Source organism: Symphalangus syndactylus, chromosome 23 (genome assembly GCF_028878055.3).
Source record: "Symphalangus syndactylus isolate Jambi chromosome 23, NHGRI_mSymSyn1-v2.1_pri, whole genome shotgun sequence".
Taxonomy (NCBI): Eukaryota; Metazoa; Chordata; class Mammalia; order Primates; family Hylobatidae; genus Symphalangus; species Symphalangus syndactylus.
Window position 1 is genome coordinate 53,129,843 of NC_072445.2, and position 18,740 is coordinate 53,148,582.

The following is an 18,740-nucleotide window of genomic DNA, read 5'->3' on the forward strand; positions in this document are numbered from 1 at the left end:
AAGTTGGGTTTTTTTGTTTGTTTTTTGTTTTTTTGAGACAGGGTCTCGCTGTTTCCCAGGCTGGAGTACAGTGGGGCGATCTTGGTGCACTGCAACCTCGATCTCCCAGGTTCAAGCCATCCTCCCACCTCCTAAGTAGCTGGGACCACAGGCCTGTGCCACCACACCCAGCTAGTGTTTTTTGTTTTTTTTATAAGACAAGGTCTCTCTCTGTTGCCCAGGCTGGTCTTGAACTCCTGTCCTCAAACCATCCTCCTGCCTTTGCCTCCCAAAGTGCTGGGATTACAGGCATGAGCCACCATGCCCATCCCTGGGCCAGTTTTTGATAAAACACTGCTTGGTCTCTTCTGTACACAACCCTCCCTCCTTTCACACATCTTTCATTCTGTCCTTTGAGCTTTGAGCTTTTGTTTACTTCCTCTAGGCTCTGATCCTGTCCTGTTACCATCCTAACAACATCCCCCCTTCCCTTTACCTCTCATGGGAATTACTTTTAGAAAGGCTTAAAATAATCTTTGTGTCAATTAATTACATGTAACTCATATAACTGGAAGTTCTTTTATGTAAGTCATATAATTCCCATGATTTATGTCTACAGGGAAGTCAAGAAATATGAAAGTATTTCATTAGTGGAAACTGCATCTCCACCATGGTTCTCTTTGCTTCCACAGCTCTGTGGTGTTTTATCAGCTAACAAGATGTAAAATACATATTTTGTTATGATTAAATGTTGTTATTAAATTTAGGATCCCACCTCCTGGAATGGAAACCCACATACCAGTTCTCTTCCTCGATTTGAATGGTAAGTAGACACTTAAAGTCACAGGGATTATTGTATTTAATTAAGGTTTGTAATCTATTCAGATTCATATTATTTTGATCCTTAAATCACTCTTCTAATCATTCATGTGCCAAATTAGGTGACATTTTTGTTGTAATTAAATGTATATTAGCATGATATGTGGATAATCAAAAAAAGAGCACGTAGGGTGATTGAGAACTGCATGCAAGAGCATTAATGCAGTTGCTCTGAAACAGTGGACATAGAAATTACCCCGGAAAGTAATGACCCCTAGAGATTCTGAGTCTTTAGGCTTGGCAAGGGCCCGTGAATCTGCATTTCTGACAGTGCCCTTAACTCTCCTCAAATAGTTTTCATGGCAGAAATGATCACACTGTAACCCTGCCTTAAGGGTTGTCCTTCATATTGCAATTAGATGGAACCTGGGCAAGTCTAGAACAATGGTTTCCAATGTGCTTTAGCAGAACAATCCTTTTCTAAATGAAATATTAACTGGAACCCCATGTGTAGAAAACAACAGCAGAGTTGCTGAGTTTGCAGTGGGCAGGATCCTGGTAGATCCTTTGGCAGGGCCCTAGGGCTCCTCAAAACACAGCCTGAAAACCTCTGTTATAGAAGGAAGCTCAAAATAATGGATGGAAGACACAGGGAGGGTGGCTTTGGCTCTTCATGTGAAGAATTTTTTTTTTTTAAAGCCTAGATGTTGAATGTATGCCTCATAAGATAGTGAGTTCCCTGTCATGGGAGGTATATAAACAAAGACTAGTTGGCGACTTACAGAGATTTGTGAGGGGTGAACCCCATATTGGATAGGATGTTGGAAGAAGATAATCTTCATATTTCTCTCAAGTGCTCAGAACTTTGATTCTAAATTGATAATTTAACTGCTAAAATCTCTAATTTATAGTAAGTTATTAAGTAGGACAACAAACCTAACAGTTTACAGGAGGAATTGACCTCAGAAAGCAGCAAAATTCTAAGATTTGTTTTGTTTTGTTTGAGACAGAGTCTCACTCTGTCACCCAGGCTGGAGTACAGTGGCATGATCTCAGCTCACTGCAACCTCTGCCTCCCGGGTTCAAGCAATTTTCTACCTCAGCCTCCCAAGTAGCTGGGATTACAGGCACCCACGACCATGCCTGGCCAATTTTTGTATTTTTAATAGAGATGGGGTTTCACCATCTTGGCCAGGTTTGTCTTGCACTCCTGAGCTTGTGATCCACCCAGCTCAGCCTCCCAAAGTTCCGGTATTACAGGCATGAGCCACCGCGCTCAGCCTCCAAGGTGTGTTTAATGAATATATTTGTACCTAGGACAACAAAAGAATATATTCATTCCGTCTTATAAGAGACTCGCAAGGCAACTTTTTGGCTCCTATTGTATTTTTAAAGAATAAAAGCAGCCAGGTGCGTTGGCTCATGCCTGTAATCCCAGCACTTTGAGAGGCCGAGGCGGGTGGATCACGAGGTCAAGAGATTGAGACCATCCTGGCCAACGCGATGAAACCCCATCTGTACTAAAAATACAAAAATTAGCTGGGCGTGGTGGTGTGCGCCTGTAGTCCCAGCTGCTCAGGAGGCTGAGGCAGGAAAATCGCTTGAACTTGGGAGGCAGAGGTTGCAGTGAGCCAAGATCACACCACAGTACCCCAGCCTGGGCTACAGAGCGAGACTCCGTCTCAATAAAAAAAAAAAAAGAATAAAAGCTGTGGGGCGTGATGAGCTCATGCCTATAATCCCAGGGCTTTTGGGGCCAAGGCAGAAGGACTGCTTGAGTCCAGAAGTTGGAGACCAGCTTGGGCAACAAAGCTGGACTCCATCCCTATAAAAAATTTTACAAATTAGCCAGGCATAGTGGTGTGTACCTGTAGTACTAGCTACTCAGGAGGCTGAGGCGGGAGGATCTCTTGAGCCCAGAAGTTCAAGGCTGCAGTGAGCTATGATCAGGTCGTGCACCCAAGCATCAGCAACAGAGCAAGACCTTGTCTCAAAAAAAAAAAAAAAAAAAAAAGGCCAAATATAGTGACTCACCCCTGTAATCCCAGCATGTTGGGAAGCCAAGGCAGGAAGATTAATTGAGCCTAGGAGTTCAAGACCAGACTGGACAACATAGTAAGACCTCATCTCTATTAAACATAATGATTTTTTTAAAAAGAAAAAAAGCTGTTGTGAGTCTTGGAGTCTCTATTTCAACTGCAGGATAAGGAATGAAAGAAAAAATAAAAACGTGTTATGTGTAAACTTCAACTGTAAAAAGCATATATTTTAAATTTTTGGTGTTTGCTTAAAAACTGACTTTCCCCTACTGTTTTTTCTGTGCTCCTGATATGGTTAGCGGATGACCTCAGTGCCAATGAGCAGCTTGTTGGCCCCCATGCATCCGGCGTGAACTCCATCCTGCCTAAGGAGCACGGCAGTCAGTTTTTCTACCTGCCCATCATAAAGCACAGTGATGATGAGGTAATTAACCCCCAAGTTTCTCTTAAAAGGCTTCAGATTAGCACACAAGCCTTGTGGGCTTGCTTTCCCACTAAACTGCTATGGTTTGCTTTGGGGAAAAAGACTGAGGACTTTAAAAAATAGAACATTTGTGTTGCTGTTTAAAAAAGGTGAGGAAAGAAATCTATTCGATTACAATGAGTTGAATTTATTTTCTTTCTCTTGTATGTCCTGTAAAACTGCTACATCTGACTTGTGACTTGTTTCCATCTCCTCATCATTCCCCAACTCCTAGGTTTCAGCCACAGCCTCTTGGGATTCCTCGGTACATGATTCTGTTCACTTGAATAGAGTCACACCGCAGAATGAAAGGATTTACCTAATTGTGAAAACCACAGTTCAACTCAGCCACCCTGCTGCTATGGAGTTAGTATTACGAAAACGGATTGCAGCCAATATTTACAACAAACAGGTAATAACGGGGCCTGATTCTGCCATTCTGGCTCTGAGCTCAAAGTTTTTTCCCTCTCTCTATCACGAAGCAGTGTATTTTGGTGCTAATGTAGGGGGTGTGCAAAACATGACCATCCTGGCCAAGTTATAGTCTCATTCTCATTTATCCAAGATAGTGGGCATTAGGATAGCAGAGGTCAGTGTCAGCCAGTAAGGGCATTTTCACCTGGACTGATTGGAGAGGTATAATCCTACCAGGCAGTGGAGCTGTGGTATTTCACTGTTTGAAAAGTAGAAAAACTGAGGCTGAGAGATTAAGTGCCAGGTCCAAGCAGGTGAGTGACAAAACCAGGACAAAAGGCATACTCCAAACAAATCTCTATCCTACTGCTTTGACGGATCCCATCTCAGAGGTGCTGTCAGTGAAACGGATCCTCTCTAGTGTTGTTCTAGCCATCTCAGGAAAGACTGATTAAGTCCTGGAGAGATCACAGGAAGGCAGCAGATGGGAGAGAGAAGCAACCACAGAAATCGTGAACATGCTGCAGATTCTGTAGTCGAATTCCCAACTAACAGCTGGACGTTAGTATCCCTTGGAGTTGGAGACAGAGATTCTTATAGCTTCAGTTTTTTCTGTTATGCTGAGTATTCTGCATATCAAAAACATAATAACTTGTAATGCTTTTACAATTTGTAAAATGCAAAATAACCTACATTTGTCAAATAGCTTAATCCAGCTTTTTTTTTTTTTCTACTAGAGTTTCACACAGAGTTTGAAGAGGAGAATATCCCTGAAAAATATACTTTATTCCTGTGGTGTAACCTATGAAATAGTATCCAATATACCAAAGGTAAAATATATGCTACTTTAGGCTGGGCACAGTGGCTCATACCTGTAATCCCAGCACTTTGAGAGGCCGAGGCGGGTGGATCACCTGAGGTCGGGAGTTCGAGACCAGCCTGACCAACATGGAGAAACCCTGTCTCTACTAAACATACAAAATTAGCTGGGCGTCGTGGCGCATGCCTGTAATCCCAGCTACTCAGGAAGGCTGAGGCAGGAGAATCGCTTGAACCTGGGAGGCAGAGGTTGCAGTGAGCCAAGATTGCGCCATTGCACTCCAGCCTAGGCAACAAGAGCGAAACTCCGTCTCAAAAAAAAAAAAAAATATATATATATATATATATATATATATATGTGTGTGTGTATATATATATGTGTGTATATATGTGTGTATATATGTGTATATATGTATATGTGTATATATATGTGTATATATATGTGTGTGTATATATATGTGTATATATTGTATATATGTGTGTATATATATATATATGTGTATATATATGTGTATATATGTGTGTGTGTGTATATATATGTGTATATATATGTGTATATATATATGTGTATGTATATATATGTGTGTATATATATATATATGTGCTACTTTAAAAAATATCAGTATCTAAATAATGGAGAATATGTTCATTCTCCAGACTTCTAAAACATTTTCTCACCACACTTTGGATGAAGACATTGTTCACATCAAAGTATTGTCACTTCCTTCCTGTCCTTTTAGGCAACTGAGGAGATAGAGGACCGGGAAACGCTGGCTCTCCTGGCAGCAAGGAGTGAAAACGAAGGCACGTCAGATGGGGAGACGTACATTGAGAAGTACACTCGAGGCGTGCTGCAGGTGGAAAACATTCTGAGTCTTGAACGGCTCCGGCAGGCAAGTAACTGAATATCTGGACCGAGGATGAAATCACCAGCCTTCACCCCCAATGGACAGATAAGAATTTACTTACCAAACACCTCACTAAATCTATCAGAGAAGGAGCACTTGAGCCATCTCTATTGAAAGGACTCTGGCAAAATAGTAACCAAAATAAAAATAATGACTAACTTTTATTGAATACTCCCTACTTGCCAAGCACTGAGCCTGAGTAATTTAGATATATTATTTCATTTAATCTTCAAGATAACCCCCTGAGGTAAGTACTGTTGAAATCCCCATTTTCAAATGAGAAAATTGAGGCTGATAGAAGTTAGCTAACTCACCCATGGTTATACAGCTAGGAAGTGGTACAAAGTCAGATGTAAAGCCAAATAGCTTGACTCCAAAGCGCATATACTTAACCACAGACTTACTATCTCCCTAATTTTTTAGACCTGAGTTAACTTTTGAGGTGACAACAGGTCATTCAAGTGAAAATAATCCACTAAGTAATGCAACTATAAGATATGTCATTTCATACGAACAATAGTTGACATTATTGGGGGGGTGTTGATTAATAGGAGGAATGTAATTGGCATCTGTCAGAAAAATCTTCCCTTAGTGGAAATCACACCTGAACTGCTGCATGAGTAAAATACATACAGCATCACACTTCATTGTCATTTTGCAAATGAGATATATAGTTAGAGGTATCTCTTCTACATTTTCTCTGTCCACCTGTATAAAAATTTCACAACATAAATGTCTCCCATTCTGCTGTTTTCCTAGTTTTATTTATTTATTTGTTTATTTATTTTTGAGACAGAGTCTTGCTCTGTCGCTCAGGCTGGAGTGCAGTGGCACAATCTCAGCTCACTGCAACCTCTACCTCCCGGGTTCAAGCAATTGTAGTGCCTCAGCCTCCCAGATAGCTGAAACCACAGGCACCCACCACTACGCCCAGCTAATTTTTGTATTTTTTAGTAGAGACGGGGTTTTACCATGTTGGCCAGCTGGTCTCGAACTCCTGTCTGTGATCCACCTGCCTCAGCCTCCCAAAGTGCTGGGATTATAGACATGAACCACCACACCCCACAGTTTTATTTCTCTTTAAAAAATATTTTTGGGCCGGGCGCGGTGGCTCAAGCCTGTAATCCCAGCACTTTGGGAGGCCGAGGCAGGCGGATCACGAGGTCAGGAGATCGAGACCATCCTGGCTAACACGGTGAAACCCTGTCTCTACTAAAAATACAAAAAATTAGCCGGGCATGTTGGCGGGCGCCTGTAGTCCCAGCTCCTCGGGAGGCTGAGGCAGGAGAATGGCCTGAACCCGGGAGGCGGAGCTTGCAGTGAGCCGAGATCGCGCCACTGCACTCCAGCCTGGGTGACACAGCAAGACTCCGTCTCAAAAAAAAAAAAAAAAAAAAAAAAATTTGATAAATTGCTAAACAAATAATAATAAGTGGGTAAAATAATATTTCAGTTTTACAAATGTGTGTATATGTAGAACTGATGTAGTCTATATTTAAATCTATAAATAAACATGTTACTTTTATAATTAGAATAAAAAATAAAGTAATGGCCGGGTGCGGTGGCTCACGCCTGTAATCCTAACACTTTGGGAGGCCAATGCGGGTAGATTGCCTGAGCTCAGGAGTTTGAGACCAACCTGGGCAACACGGTGAAACCCCATCTCTACTAAAATACAAAAAAAAATTAGCCGAGTGTGGTGGCATGTGCCTATAGTCCCAGCTACTCGGGAGGCTGAGGCAGGAGAATTGCTTGAACCCGGGAGGCAGAGGTTGCAGTGAGCTGAGATTGCATCACTACACTCCAGCCTGGGCAACAGAGTGAGACTCCTTCTCTGGGGAAAAAAAAAAAAAAAGTGTTATTTTCAAATTATTATGTTTACAGGCCGTCACAGTCAAAGAAGCACTTTCCACCAAAGCCCGGCACATTCGGAGGAGCCTCAGTACACCAAATGTTCATAATGTAAGTGCATCCTGCCAAGGATCTGCTCCTATATGACATGTCTCAGGCTCTGGGGTGGGGGAAGGTAGGGTTCACACAGTGGCAATAGAGCTTAAGGCACTGGTGTGGGCATCCCAAAGTGTAGCCTGCTTCTCTATACCAGGGACGCACACCAGCAGCACAGTTGTCTAAGACTGAGCCATTTGTTCAATCTTATGAATTCCTGTTCAGCAGGTTATCTCCCTGAAAGAAGTTCCTTAAGATAATTTGAGTTTAGTTGGTTACAGATGGTGGAGTCAGCTATGAATCCTTGTACCCAAGTCCGTGGATGCTGGCTGCTCCAGGGTCAGTTTTTGTGCCCATTCTAGCTGCCCTGGTGGATCTGAGTCTGCCGCCATCAGTGTGATAAGGAGTCAGCCACTGCATGTAGGTACTCTTGGAGTCCCTAGTTGTTCCTTTGACCATTTTGATTATTTTTGTCAACCAGTTCATCTAGAAAATCAAATTGACAGAAACTGATCCCAGCAGGGGGGACACTGTCACAGAGGGATAGGACAGATTAGTGCATGGAGCACTTCTAAGCAGCCACTTCCCAGAAGCAGCTGAGTAGAAGTAAGGTCTTTCCAAGGAAAAACACAGGCTTATTTGCCTTCCTGTTCTCCAGAATAGCCAGAAAATTATTTGAAACATGGTGACCGCTTACAAAAATTGTCCTACAGTGGACTACAGAGCAAATCCCAGTAATCATTATCACACAGATTACTTCTTCTGACCACAATGCATTTATTAGAAATAGATAAGAGAGACTCATATAGTTGTAAATTGAAAAACACTTTTCATGAACTCATCTCTCAAAGAAGAAATTATGACAGAAATTAGAATGTATTTAGAACTAAATGAGAATAAAAATGGTACATAGATCAATGTTTGTGCGATGCAGTTAAAGTGGTACTTAGAAATTATTAGCCCTAAATTCCCTATAATTCTGTATAAAGCAGAATACTAGACAGCAGAAAAAATGAGAGAGTGAGGGCTACTATTAGGAAATTTATAGCTCTTATATTAAAAAGTAGAGTAAAAAAGAATTAGGTAAACATCTAGCTTAAGAAGTAAAGAAGGCCATGTGCAGTGGCTCACGCTTGTAATCCCAGCAATTTGGGAGGCTGAGGTGGGCAGATCACCTCAGGTCGGGAGTTCGAGACCAGCCTGACCAACATGGTGAAACCCGGTCTCTACTAAAAATACAAAATTAGCCGGGCATGGTGGCACATGCCTGTAATTCCCGCTACTCAGGAGGCTGAGGCAGGAGAATCACTTTAATCTGGGAGGTGGAGGTCGCGGTGAGCCGAGATTGCGCCACTGCACTCCAGCCTGGGCAACAAGAGCGAAACTCCGCCTCAAAAAAAAGGTAAAGAAAAACGGCTTATGAAGTAATCTAAAAAAAAAATCTTTTTTTCAACCTCAATCTGATCAAGAGTTTAGATTTCTTTGGGAAGCCATGGCGAGAGGATTGCTTGAGTCCAGGAATTTGAGACCAGCCTGGGCAACATGGCGAGACCTCATAACCTGATGTTATGCCAACAAATGTAAAAGCTTAAATAAAATGGAAATGTCCTGTAAAAACTGAATCAAGAAGAAATAGAAAATCTGAATACAGCTGTCACCAAAAAGAAGGACTATACTAAAATAATGACTATGACTATGCTCATTGATGAGAATTCACAGTATCAAAAAATTGGCATGTCCTTAAGCTAATCATTCTCAACAGAATTTTTTGTAAGATTTGATAAGCTGATTCTAAAACCTGTATGGAAAAGCAGTCAAAATATACTCATGTACAACCCAGAGATTTCATCCCTTAGATACATACTCTAGAGATTCTCATAAATATACAGGTTGTATTTAGAACTAAATGATACTAAAAATAGTGTACGTATCAATACTTGACTATTGAATAAGACCATATATAGTAAGATACCACTTATGTGAAGTATAAACTATGCAAAATAATATTAACTATTGGTTATGAGTATATACACACACAATTATATAAAACTTGTATGGGAATAATAAACCCCAAATTGAGAGTAGTCACTACTCCTGGAGAGGGAAGAAAGAGGAGGAGAAGAATGAAGACTGCAGGCTTCAACTGTGACATTGTTCTTTATATATAAAAAAAACCCTTTTATTAAATATATAAACCACATTGCTAAAACCATTCTTCTCTTATAGGTCTCTTCCAGCCGACCGGACCTTTCTGGCTTTGATGAAGATGATAAGGTATGCACCTATGAGCATGGCTAGGTTTTTAGCAGAATCTCAGTCTGGAAAGTTGTGGGATCTTGGTGTTTTTAAAATCTCTGGGCCTTACCTGGTAGATCCTGTCAGTTTAAAAAAAAAAAGAAAAAGAAAAATCTCTGGGCTTCCCATCTTAATTGTAAGCAAATAACTCTCTCCACAACTCCATTTCCAGGTTCAAATACTTGATGTGATATTGCTATGCACTTTTTTTTTTTTTTTGAGACAGAGTTTCGCTCTTGTTGCCCAGGCTGGAGTGCAGTGGCACGATTTCGGCTCACTGCAACCTCCGCCTCCCAGGTTCAAGTGATTCTCCTGCCTCAGCCTCCAGAGTAGCTGGCATTATAGTTGTTTGCCACCACACCTGGCTAATTTTGTATTTTTAGTAGAGACAGGGTTTCGCCATGTTGGCCAAGCTGGTCTCGAACTTCTGACCTCAGGTGATCGACCCGCCTCGGCCTCCCAAAGTGTTGGGATTACAGGCATGAGCCACCATGCCCGGACAATTGCTATGCACTTTCAGTATTACATTGTTACTTACCATGATAGGTTCCATACCAGGACAGTACCACACATAATTGAATAGATATCTGTGTGTTTATGGGTTTAACTCTAAATGATTGGAGAAGGTGTTACATCCACCATAGCATAATCAAAATTATTTCAATGGGTAAAACAGGGGATTTAAAATTAAGGACAGATTGCAACATTATCTTATTCAACAAATATTTCTTGAATACATATTATATATGAGTTACTGTGCTAGAGACTAGATGATCCAAAAGGTATAAGCACAGATTTATGTCCTTAAGAAGTTTAAAATTTAGTCCTCAGAGGCAATCAACTCCTGAGAAGTTGAAATAAGATTAAGTAAGCTCATATGATATGCCAGCGTTTTCTGTTTTGTATACTAATACCTTATGCCTGTTTGAAACTTTTAAATCTCAAATATAGGTAGAGTAACGACACTGCCAAATTTGCCTTGGACAGTCTTAGCTGTGCCTTCTATCCAGGCAGAATTACCAATGGAACAGTTGTCCTTTGAGAGTGTTTCAGTTTGGTCATTAAGTTATCAAGTCATTCTGGATATATGCCACGTTGCTCAAAGTGGCTACCTCTGGGGAGGAAGGAAGGTGAATGGGACCAAAAGATTACACTACATTTGTAATAATTTTATTAAACTTGAGCAAATATAATAAAATATTAACGTTTATTCACTCTGGGTATACCTTGGATATGATGGTATTTTTTACGATATTCAGCCCTTTCTGTATATTTGAAATATTTCATAATAAAAATAAAGAAGAGCATATATTGCCATTTAAAAAAAAAAAACAGAAGAAACTCCAACCTGGGCTTTATTTCTCATTTTAGAGTGATTCAATTACAGTTAACCCATATTTTTACCTTGTAGGGTTGGCCAGAGAACCAGCTGGACATGTCTGACTACAGCTCCAGTTACCAAGATGTAGCATGTTATGGAACTTTACCCAGGGATTCTCCTCGAAGGAATAAAGAAGGTAGTGGTGAGATTATTTTGCAGTGATATTTCTTTGTAATTACTTAGAAAAAGCATGAAAAAATGTCTTTCATTAGTGGCATATAATAAGATATGAAGCTGATATTCTAGTTAACTAGATGATTCAAAACTGTCTTATTGAATGGAACATATCACATTCACTTATTTGATTTATTTTTGTTTTGTATCCAACATATCACCCAAATAATCATAGACTTTTTGTATATTACTTTAGAACTTCCAAATCATTTTTCATCATCATTACCTGACTTTGAAGTCCAGTTTTGAGACACATACAAATCCTATTATTTTCTACCAGAATATCCAGCTCTGTCATGTTTGTGTACTCAAAGGAATTTTTAAAAGAACATGACTTTGATTCAAAAACGATACCCAAAATGAGTTTGATTTATGGTAACATTATTACCTAAATTATATAGTCTACCAATGCCTTAATGGGAACAGTATTCTTTGGCCATATATATTGGTTCTGTTACCTTATACCTTATATTAGTTGGTAAAATATAAGGTATATTCGCCATTATACTAGCAAATTGGGAAGGGAGGAAAGAGGCCAAAAAGGTAAGAAATGATACAAGCAAGGAAGAAGAATTGTCCTCCCTTAGTCATATTAGAGCAGGATGGCCTGAAGGGGAAAAAAGGAGGCTCGCAAGAAAATTTACACAGTATTAATTCATTGAATATTTATTGAGCCTCTACTTTCTGCCTTATAACTATGGAAATAAGATACACAGAAAATGAGATATTAAATGATAAGGTGCCAAAATGAACATGCAGATAATAAGGGCTGTGAGAATTCAGAGAAATGGAAAATCAGCATGAGCTGAAATTGGTCTGGTTAGTGGTGCTTAAGCTGGATCTTGAAAAGAGTGTGGAAATTTGGTATCTCACTTTGTTCACACACACTAGCACTTCGGTAACTCTTTGTGACATCACAGATTTATGTCTATTCTTGCCTACATCTGTTCCATGGTTTTTTGGGGTTTTTTTGTTGTTTGTTTTTTGTGCGTTTTTTTTGTTTTGTTTTGTTTTTAGACAGGGTCTCCCTCTCTCTTGCCCAGGCTGGAGTGCAGTGGCACCGTTATAACTCACTGCAGCCTCAACCCCTGGGGCTCAAGCAATCTTCTTGCCTCAGCCTCCTGAGTAGCAAGTACAACAAGTGCACACAACCATGCCTGGCTATCTGTTTGTTCTTTTTTCACAGACTGGTGTCCCTATGTTGCACAGGGTGGGCGTACATCTGTTTTAATGCTTAGCCAAATATTAGCCTATGAATTTCATTGTTCTCCCAGATATTCCCATGGCTGGGTCATTGTCTCGGTTCCTATGTTTTGCTTAAAGTGTTCAGCATCTGTAACCTCATAACTTCTCATCTTCCCCAGGTTGTACATCAGAGACTCCTCATGCCTTAACCATCAGCCCTTTTAAAGCATTCTCTCCTCAGCCGCCAAAGTTTTTCAAGCCCCTAATGCCTGTAAAAGAGGAGCATAAGAAAAGGATAGCCCTGGAAGCAAGGCCTCTTCTGAGCCAGGAGGTAAATGCTTGACTTGTCTGTACTGTGCAGAATAGAGCAGAGTTGTGTCGCCTGTGAAGCAGCAGTGTGCATTAACAAGCTGAGTGCTGCATGTGGACATGCACGGTCATCACTCCATGGTTCCCATTCTCGAATTCCTCTTTCTCAAGCATGCAGAGTCATGGTAGAATCTCTTGTTTGTTGTTGCTGCTGTGGTTTTATTTCTTTGTGTTTATGGCTTTTCAAAGTATTTTTTTATGTTTCAAGTGAGAAAGATGTTTTCTAGGTGTTTTGAAAAGATTAAAGGCCTTTTTTAAAATTATTTTTCTTTTTTGTCTTTTTGGGGATTTCTAATTTTGTTTTTTATAGAGATAGAGTCTTGCTATGTTGCCCAGGCTGGTCTCAAACTCCTGGCCTCATGTGATTCTTTTGCCCCAGCCTCCCAAGGCACTGGGATTACAGGCATGAGCCGTTGTACCTGGTCAAAAGGCTGTTTTTTAAATAAGACTAATTATGCTTTTTGCCACAGAATCTGTTTATTCCTGTCATATTTCTTCAGTAGTTTAACTCTGGCCTGCAGAATTGGCTGCTGCATTACTTACATGTAATAAGAGTGTTAGCATTGCTTTTCTAACTTGCATGTACTTAATATGTATTTTGGCCGTTGTCGTCTTTGTGTGTGATGCATCTGTGTGTCTTAACCTTTGCAGAGCATGCCTCCACCTCAGGCACATAACCCTGGCTGCATTGTACCCTCAGGAAGCAATGGCAGCAGCATGCCAGTAGAACACAATAGCAAACGTGAGAAGAAGATTGTAAGTTCCGGAACCATTTCTGTCATATTGCCTGGTGGTGGGTTTAAGGCCCTTTCACAGACAATCATCCAAATGCTAGAAGAAATTAAGACATGTATTGGGTCTTTGTCTTAAAGAAAATAAAAATGTGACCATTGGTAATGATATTTTGCATGGATGTGGCCATGACCTACAATTTTATTTTTTTTATTTATTTTTTGCTTAAGTTTGCTTAGAAAAAGGGAGAAAGGCACTTTTATTGCTTCTGGCCTTTATAAAAAGTGTAACAAAGAGATCTTTTTAATACTGAAATCTTTCTAATGTGCCTATACATATTGCCCAGATTCTGAAGTTAATCTGCCTAGAGGAATTGCACTTACTTGGAGTAAGTAATCATGCATTTAATGCATTTAGCTGTGGATATGTTTGGAAGCTTTTTTATGTTGCCTGATGCTATTGCCAAGATAATTCTGTAGTTGGAGCTGCACTACAGTTTATCATAATCACCCTTCATCATCTCACTGTCTAGGGTAGCCTTTGTTAATTAGCTGGCAAAATATATTCCAATACCTTGGTGCCAGCCTTGCATTCAGGATGGCTTATATATTTTTTGCCACAGGTAGGTTGAAACTCTACCCACAAAACCTCATTCCTTAGCACTTGGTTTTAAAATTATTAATTTGAGATATAGTTTTAAAAACACTACATACCAGGCACCTTAGGTTATAAATTATACCTCAATGTACAAAAAAAAAAAAAAAAAAAAAAAAAAAAAAAAAAACTGTTTATTCTCAAGCCTGGAAAGAATTCTCTAATTTTTTGTCTCAGCTTTCACTCTCCTGTGGCTTCCTAGGCTTTGAAAAAGTAAAACCAGCTCAGGGAGACAGGAGACTGCTTGATGTTTATGTCGCATCTCACTGTCTCTATTGGGTAGAGTGTAGGGAGTCTCATTTCCCAGTGACACCATGTCAGACCCATTCCCAATTCCCTCATTAGTGTGAGATCCTTTAACAGTTCTTAACGCACACCGTGTGAGAACTAACTAACTGCAGCTTAATCCGGATATGCAGTTTGCCACCCACCTGCATGCTTGGGGTGCGGGTGGATCTTCAGAAACAACCTTCTCATTCCTAATGTGAAGAAAGAAGAAAAGCACCATTTTCCCTCCATTTCTTCATCTCTCTTCCCCTCCTCTGCCTTTGGTTTCTCCCTGTCCCTCTATCCCAAAGCCCTGTCCTAGTTCCTGATGGAGAAGAATCAGCACATTAATAGGTGCGCCTTCATCTCTCCAAATCTTACTGAGCTGTTCTCTCACTTACCTGACCACCCCCTACTCAATTAATAAGGGCTGTAGTGTGGGCTAAAAAGGCCAAATGACTAGTTTGTTCCCCTGCCAATTATTTGGCTCTGTGTCTGATTGGATCTGTTTATTGGCATGACACTTATCACTGTGGTGCACAGCCACTCAATTTAAACCTATTGCAACAATACATTTTGGTACAACACCATCAAGAGAATGCTGGATGACCCTTCTGGGGTGTTCAGCAGATAGTTTCACAGTTCACAGAGCTAGGCTCATGTTTTCTTCACTTTCCCTTTAATATTTTAAAATAAAACCCATCTCGGGGCTTTCAGCTAGCAGAGGGAAGGATGGAACCAGATTCTCTTGACCCAGGAAGTCTCAAGCAGCAGTTAGACTCTATGACTGAATGTGCCATGGAGTACAGTAAGAAGGATTTGATGATGTTATTGTTCTTGCTGGAGTCTTACTTGAAAAAGCTGTCTCTACTCTCCATAGGAAACTGGCTTGCTGAGCACTTTGCACCTAAGAGGCAATTGTGCTCTTTAATTCATTCCAGACAGCAGTTTTTCAAGGTGTTTTGGTAGAGATTAAGTGCATTATTTGTTTGACCTGAGGTTCTTGTTTCTCTTTGGGAAACTTTAATTTTGTTTTTTCTCTTATAAATGGGTACAAACTGTTTTCTTCCTTTGTGACTAATTCATGTTCTTTTCTCTTCCACTCTTGAACAATCAGAGTAACTCAGTTCGGACTGATCAAGAGTTTGAAATCATTCTTGAGAAGGACAGTATCAAGACATTGTTCCTGTTAATGTTTAAACCACCTAATTACCATAGTAACTTCTGTAATTTCACATAAAATATAGTAAATATGGCTATGCTTGATTCTTTTTTTTTTTTTTTTTTTGAGACGGGGTCTCGCTCTTTCGCCCAGCCCAGAGTGCAGTGGCGCAGCCTCGGCTCACTGCAAGCTCCGCCTCCCGGGTTCACGCCATTCCCCTGCCTCAGCCCCCCGAGTAGCTGGGACTACAGGCGCCCGCCACTGCGCCCGGCTAATTTTTTGTATTTTTTAGTAGAGACGGAGTTTCACCGTGTTAACCAGGATGGTCTCGATCTCCTGACCTCATGATCCGCCCGCCTCAGCCTCCCAAAGTGCTGGGATTACAGGCGTGAGCCACCACGCCCTATCCATGCTTGATTCTTTAAGCAATATTTTGTTGTTTGATCAATTTGGGAAGACATACAGATGTACTTCATGTCTCATATGACTAAAACAGAAGAACAATATGCCTTTGGAGTCTGTCTTTTTAAGTCATAAAGCATAGAGAATAGCAGAAAGAAAGTCAGTGATTTTTCCCAGTATCCACACGACCATTCTATTAGGTCTTGCATAGACAGCATATGGTTTATTCCTCTGGTTTACAGAAGAAAAAGCAAAGGGTTAGAATTGTTGAGCAACTTGCTCAAGGTCTCACAGTTAATGACAGCATAAGACCAAAGAGCCCCATTCCTCAGCATAATTAAGGGGACTCCAGTGACTCCAGGTGCTTCCAAATATAGTGCAATTCCAGTATACCCTGCTGCTTCTCTTCAGACAAAGGGTTCACTCCTCAGTACCATGGACAGAAGTACTGGAGCCCTTGGCTGGTACAGTTCTGCAAACAGAGACCTCTGGTGAACAGCACGACATGATTATAATAGGAGTGGAAATTGCATTAATGAAGGAAACTCCTTACAAAGAGTCACTGCTTTAATGTGGATTTCAATCCCTTTTTAAAATCAAGGTGTTTTCTGTATAGGTAAATATCAGCTGCATAAGTTAAATTGCAAAACTCAAATGAAGACTGTAGCTATAGAGAAGCTTGAGAACTTGACTCCATGTGCCACTTTAGATAGGGTTTTAATTATCTTTGTCCTTAAGACATTGTAGGAACGTGCTCAGTTTATTCTTCTTTCAGATATAATGAGAAATGATGTTTCTGGTATAAAAAGTCTAAACCAAACTCCCTCAAAATATGAGTTTAAGCCAATTAAATCCTCCCTTAATTGGCAATAACTCAATAAACATTCAATCTCCTTTTAAGTATTGGAGAATGTTTCATCTCTACTAAGTTTTCCTTTTTCTGGAATAAGCTGTCCCTACTGTTTTAGTCTTTCCCTCTGGGCTTTTGGGTTATTTTCCCCACTGTGAACTGCTCCCTATTTGAACTTAATCTCTTGGGGCTTTGTAGATTCTTAGTTTTATTAATGTCATTCTAATCCTTTAGGCATAATGTATTATCTTTGATAAATTTACAACTATTTCTACTCAGTGAATTCATGATTACATATTTCATTTGGCAAAATTGTATTTTAGGATAACAGGCGTTTCCTTGGTCTCAAGAAGAAATAACTTCAAGCATATAAAGGACTCCAAATTACTAATTCTCATTTTTAAATTTGATTTTCCTTGAAGTAGATAACTTTTTAGTAATTAATTATAGTAAATAGTAATTTAGTAATTAATTGCATCAGGTATGCTTGGACTTGGAGAATTGTGTTTCTTTGCCAACTTAAATCAAAAGGAAATAGAAGAGACACAAACACTTGAAATTTAATTTTGTGCTGGGCACAGTGGCTCACACCTGTAATCCCAGTACTTTGGAAGGCAGAGACAGGCAGATCGCCTGAGGTCAGGAGTTCGAGACCATCCTAGCCAACATGGTGAAATCCCGTCTCTACTAAAAATACAAAAATAAGCCGGGCATGGTGGCGGACGCCTGTAATCCCAGCTACTTGGGAGGGTGAAGCAGGAGAATCACTTGAACCCGGGAGGCAGAGGTTGCAGTGATCCAAGATCGCGCCATTGCACTGCAGCCTGGGCGACAAGAGTGAGACTTCGTCTCAAAAAAAAAATATATATATATATATATGTATATATATATATATATATATATAATTTTGAGTCTAAACATGACAAGTAGAGAATCTAGAAAATATAGGCAAAGGCTATTGGTTCAGTCAATTCTGTTCAATCTTTGTTCCTTCTACAACATTCTGCCCAGCCCTGGGAAAGAATGCTCCACCCCACTTTTTTGATAATGCTACTTAATTTAGAATGCAGATAAAGATAAGATGAGAAGAGATTAGTGTTGCCAAAAATTTTGTTTTGCCAATTTCGGGAACTTTATCACTGATATTTGATATTCACCTTTGATTAATGGCTAAGGAATTAAGATCACCAGTTCCTTTACACATTTATTTTCAGTCACATTTTTACAACTAAGTTATAAAAACTAAATTATTTTAAAAGCTGAGAAGCATTTAAGGGAGTATTAAACTTTTTTTGAGGTATATAGAATCTTGAGATGCAAAAGAAAATATTACTATTAATCTAAACAGATGAAATTTATGTTCGTTTATGAACAAGTATTTGCCATGCCTTGAAGATATTGCCCCCCCTCCCCACCTCGATTAAAATGCAAATTTATGGGCCAGGTACAGTGGTTCACACTTCTAATCCCAGCTACTCAGGAGGCAGAGACTGGAGGATTGCTTGAGCCCAGGAGTTTGAGGCTGCAGTGAGCTACAGTTGCATCACTGCACACCAACCTGAGTGACAGAGCAGGACCCCTGTCTGTAAATAAATAAATAAATAAAAATAAATAAATCCTAGCTGGGCGCGGTGGTTCACTCCTGTAATCCTAGCACTTTGGGAGGCTGAGACGGGTGGATCACCTGAGGTCGGGAGTTTGAGACAAGCCTGACAAACATGGAGAAACCCCATCTCTATAAAAATACAAAATTAGCTTGGCTTGGTGGTGCATGCCTGTAATCCCAGCTACTCGGGAGGCTGACACAGGAGAATCGCTTGAACCTAGGAGGTGGAGGTTGCGGTGAGCCAAGATCACGCCATTGCACTCCAGCCTGGGCAA

The 18,740-nt window shown here is 40.2% G+C and overlaps 1 protein-coding gene across 7 annotated transcripts in view; it reads left to right on the forward strand.

Moving 5' to 3' along the window:
• Positions 1-18,740, forward strand: part of KIF13A (kinesin family member 13A) — a 244,840-nt gene that overhangs the window by 214,913 nt on the left and 11,187 nt on the right. For 3 of the 7 annotated variants that reach the window (XM_055264088.2, XM_055264085.2, XM_055264086.2), the window contains 9 exons: positions 747-802; positions 3,137-3,261; positions 3,536-3,712; positions 4,452-4,544; positions 5,274-5,426; positions 7,326-7,403; positions 9,615-9,662; positions 11,095-11,200; positions 12,603-12,754. In XM_055264088.2, coding sequence (XP_055120063.1) covers positions 747-802; positions 3,137-3,261; positions 3,536-3,712; positions 4,452-4,544; positions 5,274-5,426; positions 7,326-7,403; positions 9,615-9,662; positions 11,095-11,200; positions 12,603-12,754 — 988 coding nt within the window. Of the gene's footprint in view, positions 1-746; positions 803-3,136; positions 3,262-3,535; positions 3,713-4,451; positions 4,545-5,273; positions 5,689-7,325; positions 7,404-9,614; positions 9,663-11,094; positions 11,207-12,602; positions 12,755-13,443; positions 13,549-18,740 lie in introns of those variants that run through there. The other 4 variants (XM_063632214.1, XM_063632215.1, XM_055264083.2 and 1 more) reach the window with 3 other exon arrangements.